Source organism: Anolis sagrei, chromosome 5, assembly GCF_037176765.1.
Source record: "Anolis sagrei isolate rAnoSag1 chromosome 5, rAnoSag1.mat, whole genome shotgun sequence".
NCBI lineage: Eukaryota > Metazoa > Chordata > Lepidosauria > Squamata > Dactyloidae > Anolis > Anolis sagrei.
This window is the reverse complement of record NC_090025.1, coordinates 73,470,229-73,488,958: the sequence shown is the minus strand read 5'-3', so window position 1 is coordinate 73,488,958 and position 18,730 is coordinate 73,470,229. Positions and strand designations below refer to the sequence as shown.

Sequence of the window (18,730 nt, the reverse complement as noted above, 5' to 3'; positions counted from 1 at the left end):
GCTGGCTCTGCTTTCTGAAATGATGCATGTAGACTTGTGGGAGAAATTAAGTGTTCAGAAACAGCAGCAGCGTTGCTGACAAGGGCGGGCGAGGAGATGCAGTTCTTGTTCCTGTCTCTTCTTTCGCCGGTGGTAATATCCTTAATGGAAGATCACCCCAATCAATACCTCCGGGCAGCTGTTAACTGACTGGGATAATGGAATCAAAATGAGTTAGTGCAAATTACTGCTTTGGTATTAAAGATGCCTCTGACTTATGACAGTCAGGGGGGTTCTAAGACCCATAGGAAAGAATCTCTCAACAAATCAGCAAAGTATGTCAGAGCAGGGAAATCTCTTATTTTAGGCTGGACATTGAGTGGCGTTGCTACTGCTGCTGCCTTTCTGGCCAGCAAAGTGGACAGCTGGATGCAGGGAACAGTGGCCTGATTGCTTTGTGGCCGAACCAAAGTCCTGGATAGACCCAAGAAGGAAAACAAAGAAGAGGAGAGTAACATCCACTGTGATCGGAGCCAAGGCAATGTCATCTCTGGTGAAGGAGGATCTCAACAAGAAGCTCTTCAAATCACTTGGGCAAAGCTTGCATGAGTTCATTGAAGTTGAGTGTTCGGGCCAAGACCGCTTCTACCTCTGTGCTTCAGGTAAACATGAGAGGGACTATACACAGCCTCTAAGAGTTCGTTCTGGTGTACTGAAATGCCTTCTATCCAGGAATTCTATTTCTAAGTTTATTTTGGTTCAAAGCATGACTTACCTGCATAAAGGGTTATTATATGTGTCATGTGTTACAGTCTGTATAAGCGAGTAGAACATAAACATTAATATAAATGTTGTCCGTTGTGTTATCCGTTGGTTGATTGTATGCATCTTCCAATAAGCAGTATTTAATTCCAAGTGGAATTAAGATGCACTGAAATCTGTGAGACTGTCTTTAACGTAAATTTAGCCGAGACCAGGATTTTCAAAAATCTCTCAGGCAAGATGTTATTCCACCCTTCAAAGAAGTAATGTAGTTTTCCAGTAATATCTTGTTTATCTAATACCCTATGCATGCACACCTATGCTTTTCCAGAGAAGTAAATTGCTCAGAATTGAAAGAAGTTTACTTCTTGACTGGGTTTTCAACTCTAATATGTTTGCAAATACGAATTACCTCCCACTGTGTGTGTTGTAGGAAGACAGTTTTAATACTGTGATAAAGAAACTGACAATCTACTGAAACTTGTTGAGTTCTGTGTGTACCATTCAACATAAGAAGTAATTCCCACTAAATTTATTTTCAGATTAGCACACTCTGATTTTTATCAGATGCCCCACTCTAAAAAGTGGTCAGACTCATATATTTACTGGTCTCTTACGTCCTCCAGGAATTGGGAACAGTATTACACAAATGGAGTTATAATGCTGAAACAGATATTAGAAAGCTCTAGATGTATAGCTGTCTTTTAAAGGTCAAGATGCAATGCTTTTACTGTGTCAAACACATTCAGACAGAGGGTATTGCAAACACTTTGCTTTGTCTAGACTTCTAAGTTCTGGTAACCATATAAGAGCATTATTTTGTTTTTGCTTCCTGTGTCAGCATGTCCAACAAAATATTTAATGCACTTCTCTGAACCTTAATGTTTTGTGGCTCATAAAATCATTTATTTTGCCACACAACTTACTACTCTGAGTTTTATCACTTAATGGGGCATTTTGATAATTTACTAAATATTCTAATTGGTAGTGTTTTTATAGGAGTGCCCGGTTGTACAGTGGTCTGCTGAACTTACTGACCAAAAGGTTGCAAGTTCAAATTTGGGGAGTGGGGTGAGCTCCTGCTGTTAGCTCCAGATTCTGCCAACCTAGCAGCTCAAAAACATGCAAATGTGAGTAGATCAATAGGTACCGCTTCAGTGGGAAGTTAACAGCGCTCCATGCAGTCATGCCGGCCACATAACCTAAAAGGTGTCTATAGACAACACCAGCTCTTCAGCTTAGAAATGGAGATGAGCACCACCCTCCATAGTCAGACACGACTAGACTTAATGTCAGGGGAATTCTTTACCTTTACCTTAGTGTTTTTATAAATGAGAAATCTGTTATTTTTTTTCTAACATGATGAACGTCTGTATCACAAAGTATTTAATTCTGCAGCCAAAGTACATCTGCATTTATTTATTTACCATATTTATATACCTCCTTTCTCAGCCCAAAGGCGACTCAAGGCAGTTTACAATCGGCATAATTCAATGCCCCCAACAACATAAAATATAGTTAAAACATTAACATATAGTATAAACCATATAAAAACAATAAAACACAAGTCCTCAGTGTATGTATTATGTATTTTTTAAAATACATAACTTTGACTCAATATTTCTATTGCATAATTCAACATTGTTTTCAGTTTAAAATAGCTTATTTGTCATCTGCATATTGTTAAAGGCACGGACACTGTGTTGTCTAATATAATTGGAATGCTGGTTGTGATAAAATAATAAATGTAAGCTGTTAAATTGCATTAATACATACCTGTATTTCCAAATACAAGACCTCCAGAAAATGCAGACCCAGAGGGACATGTTTTCCCCTGATGTAGTGATAAAGTAATGACTAAGGGGGAAAAACGACGCTTGAGTTTTAGAAAGGATAAAACAGGGACATTTTCAAAAGTGCAGAATTGGGCTGAATAACGAAAAATTGGAAACTGAATATTTAAAAGAGAAAAGTATACTAACGATCTGGAATAACATTTCCTTCATTGACTGTTGCTAAAAACCTAACATGAAATTGCAGTCCATTCTAAGAAAACATATTCCCAGAAAACTTAAGAGTCTACACTTGTAAGAAAACCTGGAGTAACCCAGAGTTGACTCCTGGCTATCCTCATGATATTTGAGTATCTTTGGAATCACCGGTTTTCCTAGGTTAAACTGGCACTGTGTCACTTCAGACAAAGTCAGAGAATGCTCTGATTTTGCTGGAAACTCCGGAGAATCCCACACCTTTACAGCCTTTGGCACATCTGGACTGGGTCTGATTCAGGTTGGTCTCCTGTCCTGAAGAAGTATCACTGCCATCACCTTCCCCATATGCTCATCAGCATAGTGAAAAGGAGATGGATGGTGCTTGTGTCACTACTACTTCAAGCCAACTGCAGAGAATGCTATGCACTTATAGTCATTCTGATATCAACAGAAGTACCAATGCGACCAGGAAGAACATGGCGAAGTCAGCCCCCACATTTTTCCTGGATGCATAATCATCTCCATTTATGTCAGATTGGGGGCCCCGCAGTGAACAGAAGCCCATATGAAGGAAGCTCTGTGGCCACTGGAAGCAGTTGCAGCAGCAAAGGAAGTGAGGTGACTGTCCAGTGGAATCATGGCAGTCTTGGCCTGGCTGAACTGTGCGAACACCAATGCAACACCACAGAGGGTTCAGCAAAATGTGTGTGGCTGAATCAAGGGACAGCTTGGATAATTTCTGATCCAGATATGTCACAGATTACCTGATCAGTGTAGACTCACCTTTGGTCTTTCTAAGCCAATTTAAGCACCCCCTTTGCAGTTTTTCAAATGCGTAATATACTCTCAGATATTTTTCTGAACTTCTCTCCTTATTTCAACCCTATATCCAGAAGCTATTTATTTATTATGTATGTATTTACAGTATTTATATTCCACTCAGGATGGATAACAATGCACATATACATGGCAAACATTCAATCCCATAGATACACAACATGTATAGACAGACACGCAGAGGCTATTTAACATTCCAGCTTTTCATGAGGGTATTCTGGCCACCAGGGGAGCTGTCACTTCACCATTCATTTGTGACACTGATGGAGTACTTCCTCACTTTTTACATGCTTGCTGGTGATTTTTATGGCCTTGTAAATTAGTTAAATTACCCTCCCCGCATAAGCGGTACCTACATTTTCTACTTGACAGATGCAACTGTCTTTCAGGCAGCAAGCTATACAAATTGCTTGGAAGCTCACTCTGACCTGGGCTGGCTTCGAACTCATGACCTTTCGGTCAGTAGTAATCATAATGCAGCTGACTCCCAGCCAGCTGTGCCACAGTCCCAGTGTTCCGCCACAGTCCCGGTGCTCTATTCGCTGCAGTGTGAGGCAAAAATGATTTATAACATCATTAGGATTTATATTCCTTGTTATACAGTTTTACCCTGACATTAATAACCCTATTAATTGAAAAGGAGCTCAAATCAGTAAGTTTGTTTAACATCTAGATTATACAGAGAGCAACTCAGTAATCATCTGTTTTTTCAACACATTATGTGAAAAACAGAGTGAAGTTTTCTTCATAGCTGTAGCCAATTTTGAAAACAAAATATGTAAATTAGCTCCAAACAGTCAAAGGGCCATAGTATTCCATTTTTAATCCACTATCCACTATTCGTTGTCATTAATCATTTTGTCTTTCAAATGCAGTTTGCGATATTGCATAGCAATCTCCTGTTGAAAGATGACACGGAATTCAAAAATCCCTCTGGGCATCATCAAGATTCTGTCTATGCCTAAAGTAGTTCTTTGGGTCTTTGCCAATATAATTAGACTTGTGGCGTGAAATGGCAATACTAATCTCACATACTTGAAAATGTATTCCACAGGGATAAAGGCCAACATCTATGCAAGCGTTCTGGAGGTCATTCATTAAAGTTCATAACATCAAGCAAATCTAAACAGATGTTTTAGCAGAAGATCAAATTATTCAAAATTGTATAATAAATCTTTCCAGATATTCACCAAATGCAGAAAAGATGTGGAGTCAGGGGTATCCTGCTGTCTCATCTGACTGATGCAGGTTAATCTGATTGTCACAGAGAACCTTTCTGAATACAACTCATAGGCATGCAGTTCTTTCTTTCCATAAATGGAGAATATTCTAAATTTGTGAAGCGATTGCATGAAAGAAGCTATGCACCATCAAGTGGCACATTTATTGTTGATTTTTTTTGCTGATGCGTAAGTTATTATGATGTGGTTGTTTGTCTGTTTGTCTGTACCACAGCGGTTTCCAAACTTTTTTTGACCAGGAACCACTTGACCACTCTCCAACATTAGTACCAAAAGGGTTATGAATCAGTTTTTGGTCAACTTTAGATTCAGTCTGGTTATTTGGGGTGCTGATTCAGAAAATTGCATTGGATAGACCACATCAGCTCTAGTTTCTGATACAAATCATATGCCGTCCAGTAGTTGCCATCTGCTCATCCACAGAAAACCATATTTTATAATCTAGAGCTAATGTGGTAGTAGTAATCTTTGTGAGTAGTCAGCCTTTCCCCTCCTGACATCTCAGTTGCCTCAGCACTATAAGAGGGTTTTATGAGACCAGTCGCTCTCATTGCTGCATGATTTTGAGGCAATTGTGTAGTAATAGTGAGGTCACATACCATATTTTAGTTCTTGAAGACCACTGGTGGTCCCCAAACCACACATTGGGAACAGGGGCAGCTCAACCCATTATGCAAAGTAAGCATTTGCAGTATAGTTGATTTTGCCCAGGGGCACTCTTGAGGCACTCTTGGGGGAAAATCGACCTTGACATATGCGAGTTGTAGTTACAGGGATGTATATTCACCTACAATCAAAGAGCATGCTGAACTCCACCAATGATGGAATTGAACCAAATATGGCACACAGAACTCCCACGATGAACAGAAAATATATATCAGTGATTGGTTGGGGAGGGGATGCCAAAATACTGTTTGCTTACCATTGAAAAAGGGCCACCTCGGATTGGGAACCACTGCTGTTACTAGGTGAAGTGGTCTTCTGTGATGTCACTGGGTAAGAAAGGTGACATGTGTATGAGAGAAGTGAGGAAGGAAGGACAGAACCAAAAAGAGAGCCTAGTTGGTTTTTAACTATGGATTTTTAATACTGTTTACATTTAATCTGTTGTAATGTTTGTATATTTTAAATTGTGTACTAATGCTTTTATGTTATGCCACTTTGAGTCCCCTTTGGGAGAGATAAAGCAGGGTATGAATAAATAAATAAATAATATTCACATAGATACATTGTGAGACCCTCTCAGACCTGGAAAGGTGGGAAAGAGGGGGGGGGAGGAAGAAAGGAAAGAGAAAAAGAAGGGAAAGAAAGGAATGGAGGAGGGAGGAAAAAGAAAGAAAAAGGAAGAAAGGGAAGAAGGAAGGAAGGAAGGAAGGAAAGACATGAGGGGAAGGAAAGAGAAAGAAGGGATAATAGCAGGGGGGCAATGGCCCCAATAAGATCCAGGCAATGCCAGGTATATATGCTAGTATTTTAAAAAAATGTTTCATTAGCTCCAGCTGGATTTCAAAGTAGCAGGGACAGTAAATACATAAACATGAGTCTGGATTGTAAAAGCATATTTCTTTCCCCAATTATCTTGTATTGTTGTTAAACTTCCAGAGTTTTCCTCATAGGGGAGCAATCTAGATGGTCAAGTCAGGCCAAAACTGCTCCTCCCCTTATTTGCCCTAGTCACTTGCGTGCCTTTGCTGTTGTCAATTGTCCACTTTAGCTGGGACTAACCAACAGGATTTCAGCTATCCTGATATAACAAGAAAATGTAGACATATATTTCTTCCTTGTATGTCCCAAGAATCTTAAGGAAACTGTGTATTTAGTAATACCCATGTGCTTTCTGTGTGTTGCAGTCTTCATCTACCACACAGTACAAGCCCAGTGCTTCAAGCAAAAATTACACTTTAATATAAAGTTTTGCAGCAATGCAAGATAATTGTGAAAAGAAATATATTACTAGCTCATTCTCTGATTATCACTATCAGATAGAAAATCTTAATTATTTCCAGATCAGGAATGTGTTTGTCCTGTTGGGATTCTTCTGTAATGGCATTCTATTCCTAATTCTGCACTGAGTGAAGAAGCCTTTTCAGCATGCTGGACAGTTCCACAGAAATGAAGCTATACGCGAATTCCTTAAATCTATCTAAACTGGGCACTCAACATCTGAGGGGGTTTGGTTTTAGGAATCTCAGGACTCATCTGTGGAATCTCAAGAGTCATTCTATACAATGGTGTAGTAAAACATGTATAACGTGGTAAACAATTAAAACCAGTTTGGGAAAGGAACTGGGAAATTATGGGAGAGACAGGCATACTACAGCAGGGTATGCCTGCTGTTTACTTGAGGCATTGCAGAATCAGGTTTGCTTTTTGGGATATCTTCAAGCTGTGGTTGATTGAATCCATGGCTGCAGAACCCGTGGATATGGCGGACCGACTGTATACAATATTTTTAATATTGTGCTGGTTCAAAATGATATGCAAGATTAAATTAGAATACTATGAGCTTAAAATTGATTAACAAATAAAATAAAATAAAAGCAAATTAATACACACTTTCTGAGAATGTGTTTATATAATCAAGTGTCTAGACATCATCAGTGAATGTAAGAAAGCATTGCTGAAATGAAGATGGTTCATTACATGTTCACTCTATACTGAAATTAATATAGAGTGACAATATTTAATATTGAAGTTATTGCCTACATATTGTTCCTTATGTTTCTGAGGAGGAGAAAGAGTACATGAATTATGAAATGTCTTCGTATTATTGGTCGCGATTCTAAGGATGTTTTTTAAAAATACTTTGGTTGCAGAATATTTCACAGACATATGGGCCGGGCTTAGCAGAGGCTAGATCACTGTGCTGCAGAAAATTCCTGCTAAACAAAAGGTTGACAGTTCAAGCCTGGGTTGGGATGAGCACTCACCATTAGCCCCAGCTCACCTGCCCACCTAGCAGGTTGAAAGCAGAAATGGAAGTAAATAGGTACCGCTTTTAGCAGGAAAGCTCCTCAGCAAGGAAGATGGAGTAACAGCACACTCCTCCCCCAATTGCCGGAGTTGAGATGCCGGAAATAAGATGGGAAAAAATGCCTTTGCCTCTGTTTGTGTTGTCTGTCCTTGTTAATTGTATAATTGCTATTGAATGTTCGTGTGTGTTATATAAGCCGCTCTGAGTCCCCTTCGGGGTGAGAAGGGCGGAGTATAAATACTGTAAATAAATAATTAATAAATATCAGTAGCTTCTTCTCTCCTGCTCCACTTTAGAATGTAAAATATTATTACAGACAAGGGCCAGCACATAAAATATTTAATATGTTACTGTGGCTTATTTGTCTGCACCATAATTCATAGTTTCCACTGAATCACCTGGTTAACAAAGAACAAGCCATTCCAGCTATTTTATTTATGTCTTTATTAGAAACAGAAAGACAAGATAAAATACATCCATAGTGCCTGAGATTTTCTGAATATCACAGTAGAAGAAAGTGCCAAACGACTTTCCCTGTCCCTCCATCATGAGGGCACACAAACTTCTTATATGGATCTCTGCAATATTTCCCCATCAAAATGCGAAATGAATTTGAGAGTTGTTAATTGAGACAGATGTTTTCTGGAGAAGTCACGTTCACTCAGCTTCAGAGGAAGGCAAAAGCAAATCCCTTCTGAACAAATCTTGTCAAGAAAATCTGGTGATAGATTGGCTTTGAATGGCCATGAGTCAAAAGCGACTTGAAGGCATACATCAGTGAAAAGTATGGAAGTAGGTTTGGGCAACAGATTTTCCTTTTCATAATTGACTAATCTTTTACATTTTTATTTTTGACACCCTTCATGTTAATGCATTGTGCCAAGCACGAGACAGAGTGTGCTTGCTAATAGCAGGCAAACAAACAATCCTGGATTGTGCCCATAAATTGACATTGGAGTGTTGTTGTTGTTGTTTTAAAAAAACAGCTCATCAATACTTCATTATTGAATGCGCATGGAATAGATGATAGCAAACAAACTGGAGTACAATTCAGAGAAAACAGAGATGCAACTAGAGGATCAGCCAGAAGGCAGACAAGGGATGCAGCCTGTGTTCGATGGCATTGCAGTCCCATCAAAGTTTCAGATTTGTTCTTCAGGTGCTTAAACGTTGATGTCCAAGAGCTTCTTCACACCAAGCCTGAATTTTGAAATTAATATGTTTGTTTGTTGGAAGCTGATGGATATTTTCTCAAAAAAGTCACTTTTGTCTGGACACAACTTTATACTTCCTTTTCTTTTCAAAATCTAGCTTTTGTCATCTTCATAATATTATGTTTATTTTTATGCCGTTTTAAATTCTGCAGCTATTAGCTGCAAGTCTCTGAAAAGTTTTTAGGGTGGAAAATGGATATTAAACTGAGATAAACTGGAGGCATCTTATCCTGCCTGATCTTGGAAATTAAACAGAGTCAGGCCTGGTAAATAACACCAAAGAATAAATACTTGGAAAGGTGACCACCAAAGAAATTCTGCTATGGTAGCCTAAATTTCAGAGGAAGCTAACCAACTGTTGAATATTTGCTTCCTAAAAAGACCCTGTAGGATTCCTGGGATCATCATAGGCCACTAGGAACTTGAAAACATATACACTTTGGCACACTGGAGGAAAAAATGCCAGTCCCACACATTAGATAGCATGAGGCACACTGACATATATCTATCTATATATAAATGCTCTGTGCATAATAAGTACCTTAAAAACAAAAGAACCAATGAATGAAATCACACCAAATTTGGCAACAAAATGTCTCACAACACAAGGAGTGACCATCACTCAAAACATTATGATTTTGCCATTTGGGATTTATAGTTCACCTACAATCAAAGAGCATTCTGAACTCCATCAACGATGGAATTGAACCAAACTTGGCACACAAAACTGCCATGACCAACAGAAAATATTGGAAGGGTTTGGTGGGCATTGACCTTGAGTTTGGGATTTGTAGTTCACCTACATCCAGAGAGCACTGTGGACTCAAACAATGATGGATCTGGACCAAACTTGGCACAATCACTCAATACACCCAAATACGAATGCAGATGGAGTTTTGGGGGAAATAGACCTTGACATTTGGGAATTGTAATCACTGGGATTCACAGTTCACCTACAATAAAAGAGCATTCTGAACCCCATGAATGACAGAATTGGGGCAAACTTCCCACACAGAACCCCCATGACCAACAGAAAATACTTAAGGCCATTCAATCCAACTCCCTTCATCAGGGCAAGAAAACGTAATCAAAGTCCTCCTGACAAAGAGCCATCCATCCATAGATATAGATATAGATATAGATATAGAGATAGATAGATAGATAGATAGATAGATAGATAGATAGATAGATAGATAGGATTCACACAGAGAGAGATATAGTATCATAGATTTGAAAGGGACTCCTAAAGAAGGACAATTATATCTTACATGTTCCAGGGTGGGCAAACCAGACACTCTCCACATCAACACTGACAAAGAAACAGCAAGAAATACTGTTTACCCACAAGCATTAAGAAATTACATATATTAGAAACCAACACTTTCTCATTACTTTATTTTCCAGATCAACAGACTCAACAAGATTTGTTCAGAAGGGATTTGTGGCAGAGGACAGCTAGTATTATCTATGTGTTTTAGGTGCTGCTGCCTCTCCAAAACATATTTATTTCTCTATAGCATGAAGGTAGGCAATCTTAGAAGACCAAGGCCCCTTCTACACTCCCATATAATCCAGATTATCAAAGCAGATGATCCACATTATGTGCTTTGAACTGGATACATTGCTATATAATCCAGTTCAAGCAGATAATCTGGATTTTGAATGGCAGTATAGAAGGAACCTAGCAGGCATTTCGGTGTTCTGACATTATCAGGGACACATTTGACGGGAACTTCACTGTTCAGAGTTCCCTGTCATGTGTTGTGTGTGACCTTACAAGGCACCCATGCATTTTGTAGGATTTTCTTAGGCAAGCAATAGCAGAGGCGGTTTTGCCATTTCCTTCCTTTGAAACATGCATTAAGCAGAGCATATTAAACTTTTTCCACTCGTGACTCCTTTCCACCTGAGATTTACATCCATTATTTATGTGACCCCAGGCATAAAGGTATAAAATCAATCATATTCTGACAATAAAACAGCATTTTCAAGATTTGTTACATAGGACAATTTGCCTTTTTATAAAAGTATAACTAACTGAAGCAATTTTGGCGGAGTCCATTGTAAACACTGCACATTGTTGCTAACAAATTTATGTAAATGTCTAAGTGGCATTTAGAAACCTTTTACTGTTGCCAATTTTTGTGACCTCAACACTGAGCTAAGAGGACCCATTTTTGGTTGGGAACCACAGTTTAAATATATTATTATTATTATTATTATTATTATTATTATTATTATTATTTAAGAAGCAGTGGACTAAAGCACTTCATATTTGTTGGCAGTCTTCCATTCAAGTACAAACCAAAGTTGATCCTGCTTAGCTTCCAAGATCCTGGTACCTTTGTGTTATTTGGGTCCACTTGCTTGCTCCATCTCTAATATCTTTCCACCAACAAGCTCATTCATTCTCAGGACGATATGCTTTTTAGTACTGAAACTATAGTGCTGCTCAAGCAGACTACATGTAATGGTAGCTGTTTTTCTTCTTGTTGATGTGTTTTACTCTGCCTTTTATTGTCTTAATTATAATTTTGTTATTTTGTTGGAGTTTTAGTATAAGAATAGAATGTTTGTATATGTAATTACTAAATAGATGATCTATGTAAACTTTTTTTGTCTTACAGTGACAAAAGGTGAAGAAGTGCAAATATCTATGGTAAAACACTTTAGAATAGGCCTTGATGAAAAATATGAAATATCTGAAAAATGGTTTCTTGACGATTTGGAGATGATTGATGGGAAAGAAGCAGATGCCGTAAGTCCTGCATTTTATTATAAGGCATGCTTTTTCAGTAATTTGTGTTTTTATAGCTGGTGTCCAAGACTATTGAAAGAAGTTACCTTAAAACAGCATCAATTGATTTCAATTCAAGTTTTTCACAGCATCTCTATAACCATGTTCAGTCAGTCATACAAACTCAGATTTGAGGTACAGAGTGAATGAATGAATGAATGATTTATTGTACCAGCCATAGGCATCAAATTTATTGTACCAGGCATAGGCATCAAATAATATACATAGCATCAAATAATATACAACCTTTAAAAGTACAATAAACACATTCCAATATAAACATTAAAACTTTTTCAGTATACTAGCTCTTTAAAATTACAGTAGCAGTGACACAATAACAATAACGAAGTCTGATTTGTGTAATCCCAAACTATCTCCATTTCTAGCCCCCGCTATGGACTCTACTAATTTAGCTTGGGGCAACCTTTAATGTTATATTTTTTGGAATAATCCACCACCAAGTCACAGATAACTGTTGACTGCTGCCATGCTGCCCTTTCTTCCAAAAGGGCTCCCATAAGATTGTTTCTAGAGTCAGCAATGTAACAGATAGTGTATTAAATCTTCTCTTTCCCCCACCCACAAATACAAAGTCGTTGGGCATGAGGGATCCCTCTATATTTTCTCTCTAGCCAGCCTGATGGCATTGTTTGGAAGCGCAGGGCTGTAAATGCTTTTCTAAGGGCTACAGACATTAAGTCTTGAAGATATTGTTGACAGTATTGGTCACTCTTTAGTAGAAGGTACCAAGTAATTAAACCCTACTGTTTACTAGCCACAGGTTGTTAGATGAATCCATTTCAAAGATTTTATCTCTAATCGCTTGTCCAACTGCATTAGGCTTGTTGTTGACCTATCAAAACACTGATGGAGCAGGGCCAACCAGTATTGAGCCAAACCTCCCCACTAATATTGCTCCATCAAGCATTATTTTGTTATACTCTCACCCTCCATTTCCAGAAGTCTCTTTCCATATGAGATGTTAAGCTTATGCATTCTGACCTTAAGTGAGGGAAGATCCAATTCAAGCCTTAACAAGGCAGATGGTGTCCCAAGGGGAAGGGCTAAAAGAGCTCTTACAAACGTATTCTGGATGCATTCAACCTGCTTTGTGTTACCCTGTCCCTGTTGGAGTTCAGCCTGTAATTGTGTTTCAAGATCAAGGTGCTTTGGATGTGGGGAATTATGTAAATGAGGTTCAAAATGGCAATGGTTTGGTTAGTGATATTGATGCAGAGAATGACAGAGAGACACCTATTCAAAGTGTAGTTTCCCATGAAAATGTTCCCACAGGGTATAGGGATGATGGTTTACTCCCTGAATTGCTCCCAGAGAGTTCCCAGGATTTGGGGCATGAAAACAACTCGGCACCTGCAGAAACTAATTAGCATATAGATAGGCAGGCGGAAATTAGTCAAAACAGACAAGCTGAGCAATGCCATTGGCGTTCTGCCAGGCTTCAAGAGAAAAAGATAAGGGCTACTCAAGGAAAGCGAAACCAGTTTCTGAGTGTTTTGAAAGGCTTAAAAGTTCCATGCATGGAAAATACAGTCAGAAGCATCATTTAGAATCATGTCAAGTTCTCGTCCTCGTCTTAGAGAAGCCTTGTTTTAAAGATTCATGCTTAAGGATGTCTTGTTTTCTGGTTTGGTTTTTTGTCTCTTGTGATTATCTGCTCATGCCTTGGATCAACGTTTCCTGGTTCTTTGGATTTTGTTAGAGAGTTGTGCATTTTGGTTTTGGGCATTGCTGAACTCTACATTGGACTAATTTGTTCCTGCTTACCTTTTTACCGAATTGGATTTACCTATACTTTTGAAGCGTTTTTTTTACTTTACTGTTTTTACTTATCTTCAATAAAAGGATTGTTTTCCTATTCAATGTGTGGTGTTTTAAAGTCAGAGGGTTATTCCTGTCCTGGGGTGCAGCAATCCCCATATTTCTGCTCTGTATAGCAATTGTGGTAGAATTTTAGCAGCAAAAAATCTTAATTGTGGGATATACCAAAGAACCCCCACCTTTGTTTTCCCAAAGGCTAGAACTGATTTTGCCGACCTCCAGGTAAATAGTTTGGAGGTCAGCATTATATGACAAGTGTATGTCCAGGTATTTAAAGCTGTGACACAGTTCTATATTGAGTGGTCATCCAGTTGCCAGAGTATAAGTACTGGACAAACATCACCTACATTTACAGTGTTAGAATCAATTCTGGATTTGTGTGAAATTGGTGTGCAAGCGTGTATGTTATTCTCTTATATGCTTCTCTATTTTGCACTCTTTCTTTTTAGGATAATCCATGGTTTGATATGCATTTCAAGAAAGTCTACAGTTGGGAAGCTTACAGCTGTGCCTCTAAATATGCTTTTGCACGAACTTTAAACAAGTTGAATGACATGTACCTCCACAAGGACCTGAAGATTGTGAACTTTGATTTTACCTATATCAACGATGACGCACTCTGGTCATCCAGCAATGGGGACTGTGTCGTACTGATGAGGATCTGCTTCTATGCATCCAACCTTTTGTGTCTGTCTCTGTGCCCTTTGCCTGGGTGACTGTTATCAGTTTCTTCATACTTGGATAAAAATAACATTTTACACAAACTAAATAGACATTCCATTCTGTGTCAGAGCTCCTATTTTCATAACAGTGACATTTTTAAAAAACAAAACCAAACAAAACATTTTTTTCAGAAGTAGACACTGGGCAACATATATGTATTTAACTATTTCAAAACTCAAATAGATTCCTAACTGCACATTTCACCATAATAAAGCATGTATTCAGGCTGCAATGCCATGTTCACTTGCCTGAGAATAAGTCCCATTAAACTTAGTGGAGTTTACCACTTAAGTGGGCATAGATAAGTTTATGCTATAAGACTATAGATAAATAGACCTTGCATTAAGGCTAACCCACATATTTTTGCTTTATACCACTGTAACTTTTCTGACTGTTCCCAAAGAATCACTGGGAGTATAGTTTAACACTAAGTGGTCTTTGAGAGGTAGATTTTCTCATACCCACATTTGCTATTGTGCATATTGTGGAGTCAAAAGCAGAAAACCAAGGTTAGGTGTGTGCTTTCATACAATGTTTGCTGGAATGCAATGAATGCATTTCTCATTCTGGGACCCCAACATTTGACTCACTAAGCCAAACACAGCCCCTGATCCACATATAAAAACTCACCTGCTTTTGCTTCAGTAAAAAATCCATGGCTTTATTTTCTGTAATGGTGAATAATTGTGTTTTGTCTTGCAACTGATAGGCCCAAAGTAGGACTGTTGAGCTATGTTCAATTTTTCACGTTCCACACTGTATATACGTGGACAATACCAAAAAATACTGAGGACCAATGGTGGCTGGCAACATGTCAGCAGGACAGTGATTCTGCTTTGGGCTTTAGTCCAAATGTTTAAAAAGAAGTGGCAACATGTCAGCAGGACACTGAATCATCTTTGGGTTTCAGTTTAAACATTTAAAAAACTATCCAAGGTGCTGAATCCTATTTACAAAATGGATTCAGTGCCTTGGTCAATTCTTTCAAAGTTCAAATTAAAACCCAGAACAGATTTACTGTTCCATTTGGATGGAAGTCACAAGCTGTCACTGAGGACGACTGCAGAGGTTGTGTTGGGAATGCTCCTTTTCATTTGTATTGGAGCCAGTTGTACTGTGAGTTCACTGGCACTGAACTCTAAACATGCTGTGCAATTGTGTATATTCTTGTGACTGTATGTGACTTGATGGAACATATAGAAATACTTCTTGCTAACCTTTAAAAGAAATGTACAGCCAACAGATATTTTTGACAATCCTTTTTATATTTTGTGCTGATATAAAAAAATTAACTTCAAATGTGTTATGCTGAATTACTCCTGTTCTTGCTTAACTGTTATGTGTATGTAATAAGCATCACACAATATAACTGTCTGCACTTTAAATGTTACTGCTGTGAAAAAGGATATATGCATTTCTGCAAATTTTGTGTGGCATTATTAAAATGACATTACACCTTGTTTATACATTGAGCAATTGTAGCTCAGGCACCTTTATATTGCGTTATTACAATAATAGTCTGACACCATAGCAATTTAAAAAATATTATTTTCTTTCAATTGATTGGAAATCAACCAACATGAATAGCCCTTGTCCCAAAACATAAAGTCCAGTTTCCAAAAGTGCTTGGGAATTTGTTATGGGTTTGCTGTCAGATTGCAGGTGCAGAGATGCTATTTGTAGGATCTAGAATTTCCTTGTAATATATGTTTTTGGCTATCCAAAATTATTTACATGGGTGGCTAGGATGTTGATCCATTTGATTTCAGATGGTTCAATGAACACAAACATTGGTAAATGTAAATAACACCAACCTCTTCAAAAATGTCTTAATGACTGAAATAGTTTAACCTTGGAGTTACTGAGCTTGCCCAACTTGCCAGATTGCATTTGGCTTCCTGAGTATTTGAGATAATAAATGCTTTACACAGGGATGTTATACAAACAAACATGTGGCAATATCTGTTTTATTTTATTTTTTAAAAACCCACAATAGATCTCAGTAATAGAGCCAGGGTGGTGTAGTGGCTTGAGTGTTAGACTACAACTCTCAAAAACCAGGGTTTAAATCACTACTTGGCAAATTACACTCCCTTAACCCCAGGATGGCAATGAATGACAAACCCCTTCTGAATGACTTTTGTGATTGGACAACATCTAAAATGACCAAAGGTCTGGAGACCATGCCTTGTGAGGAGCATCTTAAAGAGCTGGGTATGTTTAGCCTGAAGGTTGAGAGGAGACATGATAGCTATGTATAAATATGTGAAAGGATGTCATAAGGAAGCAGGCTTGTTTTGAAACCCTTGAAATTAGGACTAGGAGAAATGGGTTCAAATTACAGGAAAGGAGATTCCACCTGAACATTAGGAAGAACTATTATGCCAGCTCTACTGGTTGCCGATCTATTTCCAAGCACAATTCAAAGTGCCGGTTTTAACCTTTAAAGGTCTAAACAGTTCTGGTCCAGACTACATGTCCGAACGTATCTCCTACTACAAATTATCACAAAGTTTAAGATCATCTGGAGAGGCCATGCTCTTTATCCCACCGCCATCGCAAACGCGATTGGTGGAAACGAGACAGGGCCTTCTCAACAGTGGCTCCCCATCAGTGGAATTCCCTCCCCAAGACATCAGACTGACCACCTCCCTCCTGCCCTTTAGAAGGAAACCCAAGCCTTGGCTGTGGGACCTTGCACTTGACCATTGAACAGCGGCTTGTATGAAGAAGACATAGGCAATTTCAAAGTGACAATGAATGGACACGGATTTTAATTGGTGTGTTTTAACAACTGTTTATTTAATGTTTTGTTTTAATGAATGTGTTGATTGTTCTTATCATTATAATGGCACTGAATGGTGTTTGCTGTGAGGCCGCCCTGAGTTCCCCCTCGGGGGTGGAAGGGCAGGGTACAAGTATATGAAATAAATAAATAATCTTCATAACTGTAAGAGCTGTGGAACTCTCTGCCTTGGAGTGTGGTGGAAGCTCCTTCCTTGGTAGCTTTTAAACAGAGGCCGGATGACCATCTGTCGGTGGTGCTTCGATCATGTTTTTCCTCCATGGCTGAGGGTTGGATTGGATGGCCCATGTGGTCTCTTCCAACTCTATTATGTGATTCTATGGTCCTTTCTACACAGCCATATAACCTAGGATATCAAGGCAGATAATCCACAATATCTGCTTTGAAGTGGGTTAGAATCATAGAATTGGAAGAGACCTCGTGGGGCCATTCAGTCCATGAGGTTTCTGCCAAGAAGCAGGAATATTGAATTCAAAGCACCCCTGACAGATGGCCGTCCAGCCTCTGTTTAAAAGCTTCCAAAGAAGGTGCCTCCACCACACTCTGGGGCAAAGAAATCCACTGCTGAACAGCTCTCACAGTCAGAAAGTTCTTTCTCATGTTCAGGTGGAATCTCCTTTCTTGTAGTTTGAAGCCACTGCTCCGCATCCTAGTCTCCAGGGAAGCAGAGAACAAGCTTGTTCCCTCCTCCCTGTGACTTCCTCTCACATATTTATACATGGCTATCATGTCTCCTCTCAGCCTTCTCTTCTGAAGGCTAAACATGTCCAGCTCTTTAAGCCACTCCTCATAGGGCTTGTTCTCCAGACCCTTGATCATTTTAGTCGCCCTCCTCTGGATACATTCCAGCTTGTCAATTTCTCTCTTCAATTGTGGTGCCCAGAATTGGATACAATATTCCAGGTGTGGTCTAACCAAGGCGGAATAGAGGGGTAGCATTACTTCCCTAGATCTAGACACTAAACTCCTATTGATGCAGGCCAAAATCCCATTGGCCTTTTTTTGCCACCACATCACATTGTTGGCTCATGTTTAACTTGTTGTCCATAAGGACTCCAATATCTTTTTCACACGTACTGCTCTTGAGCCAGGAGTCCTGTTTCCTTCATTTCTTTCATTCTTTTCTGTACTTTGGGAGCATGTAACGGGAACCCTCCTCCCTGTATGAAAATTAGCTGGACACGAAAGCAGTTGAGAGCCAACCCTGACTCCAAGCCTGGATTTTGGCACTATTTAATCTTTTTGTTACTCCCACAACAAACAAAAAGTAAACCCTCAGTCCCTAGAAACTGCTCTCCTCTTCCAAGAGAGCATCACTCTTCCTTACCTGGAAGTGGGAAGCCTTGTTAAAATGCCTTGGAATGGAAAGAGTGCATGGCTGACTGGCGTGGTGTAGCCTGGAAGAGAAAGTGTGTGTGCCTGCAGCCAAACACCTCCAAGAACTTGCTTCCTAGATTTGGAAAGAGAGTGGATGTGCAGGCCAAAATCCCATTTGCTTTTTTTTTGCTACCATATCACATTGTTGGCTCATGTTTAACTTGTTGTCCACGAGGACCCCAAGATCTTT

At 39.0% G+C, this 18,730-nt stretch overlaps 1 protein-coding gene across 1 annotated transcript; it reads left to right on the top strand.

Annotated features, from left to right (window-relative positions):
* The first annotated feature begins 520 nt into the window (after positions 1-520).
* On the top strand, positions 521-14,350 carry EXOC1L (exocyst complex component 1 like). The gene is made up of 3 exons (XM_060779598.2): positions 521-641; positions 11,626-11,756; positions 14,084-14,350. The coding sequence occupies exons 1-3, from the start codon at positions 521-523 to the stop codon at positions 14,348-14,350; spliced, it is 519 nt and encodes a 172-aa protein (XP_060635581.1).
* Positions 14,351-18,730: the final 4,380 nt, after the last annotated feature.

Bases quoted from the DNA above. Each gene is read 5' to 3' on its own strand.
- EXOC1L (XM_060779598.2), top strand. From the start codon at position 521: ATGTCATCTCTGGTGAAGGAGGATCTCAACAAGAAGCTCTTCAAATCA. The intron at 642-11,625 runs GTAAACATGAGA...TTTGTCTTACAG, and splicing joins CTTCTACCTCTGTGCTTCAG to TGACAAAAGGTGAAGAAGTG. The intron at 11,757-14,083 runs GTAAGTCCTGCA...CTTTCTTTTTAG, and splicing joins ATGGGAAAGAAGCAGATGCC to GATAATCCATGGTTTGATAT.